This window comes from Oncorhynchus clarkii, chromosome 12, assembly GCF_045791955.1.
Source record: "Oncorhynchus clarkii lewisi isolate Uvic-CL-2024 chromosome 12, UVic_Ocla_1.0, whole genome shotgun sequence".
Classification (NCBI taxonomy): domain Eukaryota; kingdom Metazoa; phylum Chordata; class Actinopteri; order Salmoniformes; family Salmonidae; genus Oncorhynchus; species Oncorhynchus clarkii.
This window is the reverse complement of record NC_092158.1, coordinates 79,084,483-79,097,873: the sequence shown is the minus strand read 5'-3', so window position 1 is coordinate 79,097,873 and position 13,391 is coordinate 79,084,483. Positions and strand designations below refer to the sequence as shown.

General features: G+C 42.6%; 2 protein-coding genes across 4 annotated transcripts in view; both read right to left on the bottom strand.

Moving 5' to 3' along the window:
• The window catches only part of LOC139421413 (E3 ubiquitin-protein ligase SMURF2), a 63,985-nt gene extending 57,044 nt beyond the window's left edge, over window positions 1–6,941 (bottom strand). Inside the window, exon 1 of one of the 2 annotated variants that reach the window (XM_071172289.1) lies at window positions 6,566–6,941. In XM_071172289.1, coding sequence (XP_071028390.1) covers window positions 6,566–6,617 — 52 coding nt within the window. In that variant the 5' untranslated portion in view covers window positions 6,618–6,941. The remainder of the gene's footprint in view (window positions 1–6,565) is intronic. The other variant, XM_071172288.1, reaches the window with a different exon arrangement.
• A 339-nt stretch (window positions 6,942–7,280) lies between these two features.
• LOC139422278 (importin subunit alpha-1-like) lies at window positions 7,281–10,479 on the bottom strand. 2 transcript variants are annotated; one of them, XM_071173464.1, is made up of 11 exons: window positions 10,451–10,479; window positions 10,104–10,229; window positions 9,844–9,984; window positions 9,571–9,659; window positions 9,189–9,454; window positions 9,000–9,094; window positions 8,518–8,784; window positions 8,131–8,364; window positions 7,835–8,017; window positions 7,569–7,718; window positions 7,281–7,473 (listed from the first exon to the last, which is right to left on the bottom strand). In XM_071173464.1, the coding sequence occupies exons 2-11, from the start codon at window positions 10,167–10,169 to the stop codon at window positions 7,384–7,386; spliced, it is 1,581 nt and encodes a 526-aa protein (XP_071029565.1). In that variant the 5' UTR covers window positions 10,170–10,229; window positions 10,451–10,479; the 3' UTR covers window positions 7,281–7,383. The 2 variants fall into 2 exon arrangements, with proteins under 2 accessions (XP_071029565.1, XP_071029566.1); XM_071173465.1 differs by lacking the exon at window positions 10,451–10,479 and having other exon boundaries at window positions 10,104–10,318.
• Between the last annotated feature and the right edge of the window lie 2,912 nt (window positions 10,480–13,391).

Here is a 13,391-nt window from a genome sequence, read left to right as displayed (position 1 = left end):
TTGTGTTACGCCTATGCCAACATGGCTAAAATTCGCTAGCTAGCTAATCTACAACTGCAATGATGCATTTGAGAGACACCACTTCTTATTGGGCAAATGTATATGTTTTCAATAAACATTAAGCCGAAATATGGTTTACAGGTTGCCAATAATCCTGTTTGTACGCCAACGCCATCTGTGCTGCCCCAAAGTTATGCATGCATCAGTTCTGTTGGTAAACAAACCACCTGTCTATAGGAAGGGGAATGTGAGGTGGTCTGTGCATTTTGTTTCTAAATGAGACAAGGAAACTATAATCCATTAACCCAAGTTGAATGGAATGTATTGAGTCAGTGAGATAAGCACACAAACACACACCAACCTAAGCCTGCATTAAGTTCAATAAAGAACTCTGAATTCGGGAAAACAATCCACCACTGAAGATAATAAAGCTCTGTCTGATGGACCACCCTATGCTCGGCCCTATGCTTGGCCTAGCTGGGAGCACCACTCTCCTAAGATCCACCACCGACTGATTGCTTAAACTCAATGCACTAAAGAGGACAGCCCTCATAATCCACCCAGCAATCTAAGCAAAACGTGAGGACCAACCGACAGTCCTGCTGCGTAATAGGACTGCAATTCTTCACTTTATTATTACTATGAACCTCAAAGGGAGTTTCTCCTGTCTGCTCCCCACCTGTCAGGGGTGACATTTGGAAGTGTTAGTCTGTAAAGAGCTTCCTCTCCGATGCTGCCCACTCCGCCTCTACATCTGGCCTCGGCTCCGTTGCTGGCAGCGGTTTGGGAGTGTGACCGCAGAAGCCTTCGTCCTCGTTGAAGAGCAGCTGAACCAACAGGAAAGCCAACCCCAGTCAATTAATTTATGGAAAAATTGCAATTATTGTAGGACCCTCAGCGGGGGAAGAAAAACATTTACAAATGATGCGCAATAATTGCTATTGTTTTATTTTCCTTCTCTTTAAGCAAAATGTGGAACTGTTCTGCAGTTCTGTAATGGAGCAACAAAGTCAACAGTTCCCCACATGTACCTAATCATTGTGTATTTACGATGTATCCCATCTGAACACCCAGATGACCAAAATCACTTCCATACAGGCACTCTGTAAAACAGCTGAGCCACATGAACACACCAGACAGACTCGGCACACATTAAGAACTCTGGATCATTAAGTCCTGTGCCTCTGTAGCACCATCTGTGCCCAGCTGCAAGTTTCCCCCCACTACCTAACATGTTAACCCAATCGGTAGACTAAGGACTACAGAGAATGGATCCTTCAATCAGATTTGTACAGCGAGAGAATGTTTAGTCTCGTAACCTATTGTCACAGGAATTTTTGGGGGACTGCTTTGATTTAAATGAGACAAGTGCATCTGTGTTCATTCAACAGCCCATTTTATAAGATCCCAGCGAGGTAGCTAGCAACTATAAATCGACTAAATAAAATGTAGACATTTCAATAGGTAAACCTGACAAAGCTGCAGCTTTGTTCAATGCTGTCCTCAATAGTAGCTGGTTCCCAGTCAAAAGAAAGATCCAAAACCACTGACTGAGTCAGAGAAACCCAGCACCACACGACAGCTCTCTCTCTCACTGAGGGTGGGGGTGACACGCGCTTAGGACTGGGAGGGGAGCAGTTTAGTCGGAAAGAACAGGACTGAGTGACTCACAGAAAGAAAGAGGGGGGGGGAATGCTAGACAATCCCATAGAGTCAGTTCTTCCCTATTTCCTGTACATGGCAAAACCCAGAAGAGTAATATGCATGCTAAACAAAGAGTTGAATCAACTAACAAAGGGTCAGACAATAAAACTAAGAACAGATGGACCTTAAATATTGTATAACCTCTCTCTTAATCAATGTCTGTGCTGTTCAAATCTGTTGGTGGGTGAGGCGAATTCAGCTCTCGGCTACAAAACAGCTGGGGATCAGAGGCCTCAGTGTTAAAATGGAGGGATCACTTCTCCCTTCCACAGTTTTTGTTCAAATTACTTTATGGGAAACAGATAAGTTAGCATGTGCTGTGTCCTGACAAATTTATGGCTGTTTGGAATGGATACCATTTGGTCATGAACCATGTTTGAGTAATACAATTTAGAGCTGATCAGATAATGTGCTCCGCATTGAGCCATATTTTAACGCTGTAATTTATTACTTACCGGATCATGTATTGTGCCATTAACCATGTTTGTGTGACATAATTTTAGAATGATCAGCTGTAGAGCATAATGGAAACCTGTCTTGTGTATTCAAGGGGCAATTCTCACCACAAGTGTTAGTTTCAGCTGCTTGCTTGCCATATTTTTCCAGTTTAAAAGCTGGCAACCGTCTGCAACATCTGGTTCAAATGGATGGGGGTATGTCAGCAAGGAGAAGCTCAGAGGAACGCAAACAGCGACAAGACTGCTCACATGTAACAACTCATCATTCAGGGTTTACCCAATAACAAACATCAACAGCAATGTGTCAAAGTCAACTACATCTATTAAGCTGCTATTATCAATTCACGACTCATGCGCAGACCTTCATTACTTATACAAACTCACCGATCAGTAAGTAAACACAGATTTATCTTATCATGCCCAAATAGTGATTATTTAGTTTACACAATATTTGACAGATGGAGAAAGGTGGAGAATAAGCTATGAAGGAAAAATGTGTGTTGATGAAGGTACAGCCAACTAGCGCAAAAATAATATTGCGATATTGTCCAAACAATATAGTCAAAAATAAAATCCCAATATGTAACTATCGATTAGAGGTCGACTGATTAATTGGGGCCGATTTCAAGTTATAACAATCGGTAATCTGCATTTTTTAACACCGATTGACCACCTGTTACGCGAGTTCAGCAAGGAGTCACGGTAAGTTGCTAGCTAGCATTAAACTCATCTTTAAAAAAAAAAAAATCTTAACATAATCACTAGTTAACCTACTAATAGCATCAACCATGTGCAGTTATCTTGCTGTCCTGCGTTGCATATCATCAATACGGTGCCTGTTAATTTATCATCGAATCACAGCCTACTTCACCAAACGGGTGATGATTTAACAAGCGCATGCGCAAAAAAAAACGAGAAAAATATAAAAAACGCTGTCATTGCACCAGTCTACCTAACCATAAACAGCAATGCCTTTAAAAAAATTTTTAAAAAATCAATAGACAAGTACATTTTTTAACCTGCATATTTAGTTAATATTGCCTGCTAACAGGAATTTATTTTAACTAGGGAAATTGTGTGACTTCTCTTGCGTTCTGTGCAAGTCGAGTCAGGGTATATGCAGCAGTTTGGGCTGCCTGGCTCGTTGCGTACTGTGTGAAGACTATTTCTTCCTAACAAAGACTAATTAATTTGCCAGAATTCTACATCATTATGACATAACATTGAAGGTCGGGCAATGTAACAGCAATATTTAGACTTAGGGTTGCCGCCCAGTCCATAAAATATGGAACTGTTCTGTATTTCACTGAAAGAATAAACATTTTGTTTTCTAAATAATAGGTCATTAATATGGTCAAAGCTGGAAACAAAGGCTTGTATGTGTGTTTATTGTAAGACTATGATTTGATATAGCAGTCTGACTGAGCAGTGGTAGGCAGCAGCAGGCTCGTAAGCATTCATTCAAACAGCACTTTCCTGCGTTTGCCAGCAGCTCTTCACTGTGCTTCAAGCATTGCGCTGTCAATGACTTCAAGCCTATCAACTCCCGAGATTAGGCTGGCATTACTAATGTGCCTATAAGGACATCCAATAGTCGGGGCCTCCCGAGTGGCGCAGTGGTCTAAGGCACTGTATTGCAGTGCTAGCTGTGCCACTAGAGATTCGGCATTTGAATCCAGGCTCTGTCACAGCCGGCCGCGACCGGGAGGCCCATGAGGAGGTGCACAATTCGCCCAGTATCGTCCGGGTTAGGGAGGGTTTGACCGGCAGAGATATCCTTGTCTCATCGCGCACTAGCACCTCCTGTGACGGGCCGGGCGCAGTGAACGCTAACATGGTCACCAGGTGTACGGTGTTTCCCCTGAGACATTGGAGCGTCTGGCTTCCGGGTTGGATGGGCATTGTGTCAAGAAGCAGTGCGGCTTGGTTGGGTTGTGTTTCGGGGGACGCATGGCTCTCGACCTTCGCCTCTCCCGAGCCCGTACGGGAGTTGCAGGAATGAGACAAGACTAACAACCACCAATTGGATACCATGAAATTGGATTTTAATTATTTTCCTCCCCAATAGTCAAAAGGTATATGAAATACAAATGGTAGAGAAATAGTCCTATAATAACTACAACCTAAAACTTCTTACCTGGGAATATTGAAGACTCATGTTAAAAGGAACCACCAGCTTTCATATGTTCTCATGTTCTGAGCAAGGAACTTAAACGTTAGCTTTCTTACATGGCACATATTGCACTTTTACTTTCTTTTCCAACACTTTGTTTTTGCATTATTTAAACCAAACATGTTTCATTATTTATTTGAGACTAAATGTATTAAGTTGTGTTCATTCAGTATTGTTGTAATTGTCATTAAAAATCTTCAATAGTTTGTCCTCCAATAAATCGGCATTGAAAAATCATAATCGGCCGACCCCTATCGATCCCCCCCCCCATCACTAATGGGTAGTCCAGTAAAGAGGACAAATCACCACGGCGTTCTCCCTAAACAACATCCTTCCCTGCCCAGAGCGAGTCCGGCTGTGGAGGCGCATATGGATAACACTGTGCAATTTTACATAGCCTAAAATAAACCTTCCCTGGGGAGAAGACGGCAGAACGGGATAAACACTTCAGTTCAACTGATATGTGGAAGACAGGCAGAAAAGCAAATATGAAACAGAGTAGTTAAGTGAGCAAATACACATATGTAAAGTCAGGAAAAGGAGGTCCATGTGATCGTACTCTCCTTGTTTTTGACAGTGAATTCACATTCTTACTATTTCTCCAGGACACCAATGCAGTCAATCTCGAAGTGGAACGAGACTAATTCACAGTGGGCAATTTACAACAAAGTTCAAGTAAAAGACAGAAAACTGTGTTTCACTTGACCACCACGTAGTTCAGACAAACATCAAAATCTGTCTTAAGTTCAGGCTATTACGTTGGAAACATTTCAAATGGGGCCATCTAGTTAAAACCTGGTTACCCCACCAGTAGAAATTGTACAGAAAAGTTCACATTTGGACAAATTGACAGGTTGTCAGAACTCTCAATGTGCTTTACCTTCAATGCTTAAAGCTGCATTTACAAATCAGCCCAACTCTGATCTTCTCCACTAATTGGTCTTTTGAGAAATCAGATTTTGCCACAAATTGGGCTTCCTGTGTAAATGCAGCCTCTGTAGCACAGGTGAGTTAAGCATCTTTTCACCATCAGGCAGATCTCTCACTTCAGTCCAGAGACCCCTGCTCCACACTAATTTATTTTAGAAACAGCACTAGGTTAAATATTTAATTTGGCTCTTCCTGGTGAATGGAAAGGCCTGGAATTTGACTCAGCCCTGCTGAAACAAATATATATATAAATGCTTTGTTCAATTCATAATGTAGTTAGTGCACAGAATTCTATCATACAAAAATACCAGTCCCATGATGCCAGTTTGCATGAGGATTTGAAAAGCAACAATCAGGTAACATGGCTCAGCACTGCTGTCACCTCCCTCTCCCAGTCAAAACAATGTCATCTCATGTAAACGTTTCACTTTGTGTTGAAATGGTACAAATCAAATAAGAGCGACCCAGAGAGTACATTGAAGCCCTGTTTGCATCATAGCCACAGTATTCTGGGGGGGAATTGATCCCCACTTTGCAGTACGATGTGGACTGTCTGGGAGATATGCTGCGTTTACACTGACAGCCCAATTCCAATCTTTTACCCCTCACCAATTGTGCATAATCAGAATTGGTCTGCCCGTGTAAACGCAGCCATAGTCTCGCCATCTAGCTCATTTAGTCGCCATCTAGATAATGCTTCAATTTTTACATTGTGTAGTAGCTATGGCATTGTTTTATTAGCTAGATTAATATCACGACAAAGAAGTCACACTTATGGCAATTAATGAGAATGTTAGTTGACCACATTAACATTCTAGTATATGCATAGTTTTAAAATGAAACCGGGTAATCTCTATACTGTGTTCTTACACAAAATTGTGGATGTAATTTGAATCTTGCGCACACCAAATATTGTTGAACAAGCTTGATTAAACTAATGTTAGTAGCTAGCTACTAACAGTAATCCCAGGCGGATTACTTTTGTTTTGCCTGTGCTAATGTTAGCTGGTTAGACACCAACCTAACGTTAAACTAGCTAACTAATTTGGCACGCGTTAAATTTCTGAAACGTACAATTAATATAGCTAGCTAGTGTCGTTTAGCTTAGTTTGTTTAATTTGCTACATACATAACGAACCCTACTCGAAATATTGTAGTGCGTCTAAACTTTTAGACCACATCAAGCACACTTTCGAACACACGTTTGTCCTGCAAACTAACGTCGTTAGCTGGGCTAGCGACACAAACTAGCTACAGTAGCCACATTTGCGTAGGGACAACATTCAACATTGTCTCTTACCTGTTAAACGCAGTTTAACCGGACCATTTCGCCGAACTCCTTGGTTAGACATCTTGCTTCCAGTTTAATATTGTAGACTAACCAGTTTCAGACCGAAGTAACAATAACGGAGTGAAGGCATTGTTGCCCGGATGTAGACAGCACTGCTGCCATCATGATCATACAATCACTGTCGCGCACATAAAACCAATTACTGGCTAGGATGCCGCAGAGTGCATTTGATAGACCAAATACTCTTGCAAATCGGGGTTCTGGCCGACTAATTACTTTAAGAGTAAGCAAGCGACCCGAGTTCACTCTTCAGCTTCGGAACGATTGGAATTCAGTCCTCCTCCCAACCAGACGAGAGTTGAACTGTTGAGCTCGTACGCCCTTCAGTGCAGAGCCCACTTCAGGGAGGCTAGTAAGTAAATGACCAATGACGACATGGGGATGGAAACATCTGCCAGTACGGCTTGGCTTAAAACTGAAATGATCTGATGTTACAATGCTAATGACCGAGAAAATACAACTTTGTCAGACAAGTGACATTTCGGATCGCTAGTGTAATTAAAGTTTTTAAAAAAAATAAGTCTGACAGTCCAGATACGTTGCAAAAACAGTGTTTCTTTGCATATAGTTCACAGAAAGAAGAGGGTGGAGAGCTATAAAGATTAATATTCAATTGGAAGTGAATGTATTGCCATTTCACCCAAACAAATTACAGCAGTTGGAATTTCTTTTAAGAAATGTATTTACAGACATTTATAAAACATATGTACATGTCAGACAGAATAGAAGTCCATTATCAGAGGACAAACAAAAAGGAAAAGTGGTATTTAGAAGTTGAAAGTGCTTTGGTTCTCACTGATCTGGAATGCATAGCCATCGGTTGTCAATTCTGGAGCAACACATTGGTCTTCCGCTTCCTAGAAAACAGAACGTGCAAGAAATTGAGGCAAAGGAAACAAATAGCATCTAATAAGACAGGTTCAATTAGTCACCATTACACAACAATGATCACCTCGCCAGAGAAATATTTCTCAATCAGGCTGAGAGAGGCCTTGTAGACTAGCTCATTCTCATGGGACTGCAGAGCTTCAATCTTGTCTAGCCCACCACATTCCTCGATCATCATGCACAGCTTGTCTGCTTCACCAATCTTATCTCCAGCCTGATGGACAAAACAAATTAAGAATAAGTCACCCGAATCTTGCAGTTATAGGGTACAAATGCCTACGCCAATACTGTAATAAGATGAACTAATTCTTGGAGAGAAGGTCCCCTTACCAGGAAAATATTGGTGATGGCATCCAAGATGACAAGGATGGTTTTGCTGTCCTTTGTTGAGAGTAGATTCAACAGAGGCTCCAGCACGTTAGCTTGAACAAGATACACAACCTGTTCAACTGTGCCCCCACTGGTAAAGTTAGTTATTGCCCAAACTGCCTCTTTCTGAGTCTTGTAGTCCCCCTGTATGGAAAGACAGATTATTATTATTTTTTTTAAATATCCCACCATTCCTAGTTATGAAAAATAAAATACAAATCCAAACATAAGAGATTACAGAAAACAAACCTACATACCTTACGTAGGACATCTACCATGAGAGGAACCAGGCCAGCATTGATGATATCCTGGATCTGAGAGTCTCTCCCTGCAGTGATGTTGGACAGGGTCCAGGACGCCTCCTTCTGAATGTTACTCTTGTGATGGCGCAGTAGGCCAGGGAACATGGAGAGGGCCCCAGCGTTCAGCACGGCCTGAGTCTGCTCATCCGTGCCAGTCACCATGTTTCCAATTACACGCAGAGAAGGAGTCTGAAGGAGACAGGTCAAAGACAGTGGGCGCTTGGGCTAAACATTTTTTTTTTAAAGACATAGTACCATAAATGTAGAGACATAAATATGGTGACAACTTAATTTTATATGACAGTCCACCACCTCTAGAGGATAACTAGACTGGACACATACCACAACAGAGATCTCCCCAGAGCCAAGCAGCTGCACCAGGCGGGAGATCAGGCCAGTCTGAACCACCACCATCTCGATGCGATCGTTGGGCCCATCGGTCAGATAGGACAATGCCCAGCAGGTGTCTGCCAGCACCTCCTTATCATCATGGTGCAGCAGACGCACCAGAGTGGGAATGATCTGCTGCACGGCTGCCAAAGGGGGAGAGGGGTGCTTGTTGCGGCACAGGTTTGACACCGTCCAGGTGATGTTCCTCAGGTAGCCAGACTGCAGAGAAATAAGACAAAAATATTTTAGAGGTGTTCATTCATTGAGTTACAGAACCTCCTAGTGGCCAGTGAGGAAAGTAATGTGGGGTCAAGGAGTTATCAAAAAACAAGACTAATACTTTGTGTCATGAACAAGTCAAGTGATTGTCCATTACTTATGAATGGTTGTCAAGGGTCACCACATTAAGAGTACTAGGCACTAAGAATACTTACAGAGAACAAAGAGAGCTCAGGGACAGCGAGCAGACTAAGCAGGGGTGCCACAGCTCCATGCTTGATGACCTGGTCTCTGTAGACCGACCCATCACCTGACAGAATAAAGCAAGGTTAGGGGTGGGAGATACTATGGCAAATTAGGGTTCTATACACTGATGATATACTGTAACAAGAGGAATGCGTTACCTGCAATGTTACCCAAAGCCCACACAGCCTGCTCGCTGATGTGGGGGTGGGGGGATATGACAAGCCTGATGAAGGCTGGAATGGCTCTGCCCTCCACAACAGCACTGGTCTGGTCAGATGTTCCAGATGCAATGTTGGTTAAAGCCCAGGCAGCCTCAAACTGGATAGGGGGTGACTCCAAACCCAAGAATGCAACGAACTTAGGAATCAGCCCAGCACTGATGATGTGGTCAATGGGAGGATGTCTCTCACGGGATAGCAACTTCCTATAATGAGAACAATTGAAAAAGCAACACCTCATGATTATGGTAGCCAACACTTAAAATAAAAACACTGCCACAAATACAGCATTTCCCAGAGAGTTTTACATCAATCACTTTACCTTGCAGCTTGAGTGGCATTGAGCTGGACATCAAGGTTGTTACTGTTCACACCAGCAAGAATCTCCTCCACGGACCACTGTCGAGGGGCCTGTAAATTAAGACAACAGGTTGTTTCCATTGGAATTATTTTCCTAGGCAAGTCAGTTAAGAACAAATTCTTATTATACGGCCTACCCCGGCCAAACTCTCCCCTAACCCGGATGACGCTGGCCCAAGTGTGCGCCACTGGAATTATTGTGCATTGTATAAACAGACAGGCCTAACAAACTCACCTGACAGTTTTGGCTTTTCTCTTGAAGTGGGGAAGTTGCCTCGTCGACCAAAGTGTTCACATTTCTTCTTTTGAAGATCTGATCGTCCTTCTTTGCCTTGCGAAGTTCGACGTTGACTTCTACTCTCCTGCGTCTAAGCTCCTGCAAAGTGATCAACAACCACCATTGACTGTGCCTAGCCAGATTCATTTAGCTCGCAAGCCATGAACACATTTGAAATGAAACATTAAAAAACAGTGCCATGCATACATGTCACTTACATTCGCATCTTTTCCCTTATTCTTGAACTTGTCCATACGGACACCGTTCTCGTTGCCAGCAGACATTTTTGGGCAAATTGACAAAATGTTCGAAGTCGTTTGACAAAGAAATCTTTTTTTGAGCACCTAAACGAAATGCAACAATTAACTTCATAATACGAATTGTTGCTTAGGATCCAATAACACGTGTTTGGCTTTTCTAGAACGTTACATCGGTCACAAGTGACCAGGAAGAGTGGCGAGCAAACCCCATCAACAAAGTAAAGCAGTAACATATCAACAAAATAAAGCAGTACATCGAATATTTGCCAACCACTACAAAATATGAGCCCTTGACAAGCACTTACCCGGTCCTTCTACAGAAATTCTAGCTAATGCATTGAACATTTGTACAGACCTTTAAATTCCTGTCACAAACTCCCTGATTGGTTAGTTCGATTAAAAGCATCACCCTATTGGACTGTTTTGAAAAATCACAGGGCGCTCTGGAAGTGTTGTCAGTAGAGACCTATCGCGAGATTTCAGTACTCTCATGCCCTCATAATACAATTTGTATCTTATCAGTATCATATCAGAAACTATTTTTTTAGGTCTGTGTGTCGAAAACAATATCTAAATCTGATGCAATTCAAGGAGTGGTTTCAAACCGCCCAGAAGATACGCTTAAAATCAGAGAACCCAGACAACTAAAATCTGTTAAAATATATGGATAGACATTACACGGACTATTTTGTATCATGACCAATAATCAACATCAACCTCTGAATATAGTATTTACATGTGCTTCCGTATATGCATACAATCCAGACATGAATGCCTGGAACTGGGGATAAAGGGTCACTGGACTCCCATCTGGTCATATGAGTCCTATTAATGGTAATTCAAATTATATAGATGCAGCTAGTTGATGAGATCATAAGGTCTTACCCAAGACCCTGGTTCGATTCCAGGCTGTATGACAACCGGCCGTGATTGGGAGTCGCATAGGGCATTGGCCCAGCGTCGTCCAGGTTAAGATTTGGCCGGGGTAGGCCGTTATTGTAAATAAAAATTTGTTCTTAACTGACTTGCCTCGTGATATAAAGGTTAAATAAAACATTTAAACATCTAAAATTGATTAAATATATTTTTTATTTCTCATCAATCTACTCACAATACCACATAATGACAAAGCAAAACAGGTTTTTAGAAATTTTTGCATATTTATTACAAATAAAAAACAGAAATACCTTATTTACATAAGTATTCAGACCCAAACCAAGCCATGAGGTCAAAGGAATTGTCTGTAGAGCTCTGAGACAGGATTGTGTCGAGGCACAGACCTGGGGAAGGGTACCAAAAAATCTCTGCAGCATTGAAGGTCCACAAGAACAGTGGCCTCCATCATTCTTAAATGGAAGAAGTTTGGAACCACCAAGACTCTTCCTAGAGCTGGCTGCCCGGCCAAACGGAGCAATTGGGGGAGAAGGGCCTTAGTCACGGAGGTGACCAAGAACCCGATGATCACTCTGACAGAGCTCCAGAATTGCTTTTCGGAGATGGGAGAACCTTCCAGAAGGACAACCATATCTGCAGCACTCCTCCAACTGCTCTTAAACCTAGGTGTCTGGCTAGACTGTAAACTCTCCTTCCAGACTCATATCAAACATCTCCAATCTAAAATCAAATCTAGATTCGGTTTTCTATTCCGCAACAAAGCCTCCTTCACTCACACCGCCAAACTTACCCTTGTAAAGCTGACTATCCTACCGATCCTCGACTTCAGCGATGTCATCTACAAAATAGCTTCCAATACTCTACTCAGCAAACTGGATGCAGTTTATCACAGTGCCATCCGTTTTGTTACTAAAGCACCTTATACCACCCACCACTGCGACCTGTATGCTCTAGTCGGCTGGCCCTCGCTACATATTCGTCGCCAGACCCACTGGCTCCAGGTCATCTACAAGTCCATGCTAGGTAAAGCTCCGCCTTATCTCAGTTCACTGGTCACGATGGCATGCGCTCCAGCAGGTGTATCTCACTGATCATCCCTAAAGCCAACACCTCATTTGGCCACCTTTCCTTCCAGTTCTCTGCTCCCTGTGACTGGAACGAATTGCAAAAATCGCTGAAGTTGGAGACTTTTATCTCCCTCACCAGCTTCAAACATCTGCTATCTGAGCAGCTAACCGATCGCTGCAGCTGTACATAGTCCATCGGTAAATAGCCCACCCAATTTACCTACCTCATCCCCATACTGTTTTTATTTATTTACTTTTCTGCTCTTTTGCACACCAGTATCTCTACCTGCACATGACCATCTGATCATGTATCACTCCAATGTTAATCTGCAAAATTTTAATTATTCGCCTACCTCCTCATGCCTTTTGCACACAATGTATATACTCTTTTTTTCTACTGTTATTGACTTGTTTATTGTTTACTCCATGTGTAACTCTGTGTTGTTGTCTGTTCACACTGCTATGCTTTATCTTGACCAGGTCGCAGTTGTAAATGAGAACTTGTTCTCAACTAGCCTACCTGGTTAAATAAAGGTGAAATAAAAAATAAAAATCAGGCCTTTATGGTAGAGTGGCCAGACGGAAGCCACTCCTCAGTAAAAGGCACATGACAGACTGCTTGGAGTTTGCCAAAGAGCACCTAAAGGACTCTGCCCATGAGAAACAATATTCTCTGGTGTGATGAAACCAAGATTGAACTCTTTTCCCTGAATGCCAAGCGTCACGTCTGGAGGAAACCTGGCACCATCCCTACGGTGAAGCATGGTGGTGGCAGCATCATACTGTGGGGATGTTTTTCAGCGGCAGGGACTGGGAGACTAGTCAGGATTGAGGGGGAGATGAAAAGAGCAAAGTACAGAGAGATCCTTGATGAAGTACTGAGTGCTCTGGAGCAGGTTCTTAGACTGAGGCGAAGGTTCACCTTCCAACTGGACGACTCGAAGCACACAGACAAGACAACGCAGGAGTGGCTCTGAATGTCCTTGAGTGGCCCTGCCAGAGCCCGGACTTGAACCCGATCGAACATCTCTGGAGAGACCTGAAAATAGCTGTGCAGCGACACTCCCCATCCAACCTGACAGAGCTTGAGGATCTACAGAAACTCCCCAAATACAGGTGCGCCAAGCTAGTAGCGTCATACTCAAGAAGACGAGGTTGAAATCGCTGCCAAAAGGTGCTTCAAATGACTGAGTAAAGGGTCTGAATACTTATGCAAACAGGGATTATTATTTTAATATTTTTCTTTAAACATTTGTTAAAATTCCTAAAAATCTGTTTTTACCTT

Excerpts from the sequence above, each read along its gene's own strand:
- LOC139422278 (XM_071173464.1), bottom strand. The coding sequence starts at position 10,169 with ATGTCTGCTGGCAACGAGAACGGTGTCCGTATGGACAAGTTCAAGAAT. Across the intron at positions 9,455-9,570 it reads AATGCCACTCAAGCTGCAAG|GAAGTTGCTATCCCGTGAGA; the intron begins GTAAAGTGATTG and ends TTCTCATTATAG. Across the intron at positions 8,018-8,130 it reads TGGTAGATGTCCTACGTAAG|GGGGACTACAAGACTCAGAA; the intron begins GTATGTAGGTTT and ends CTTTCCATACAG.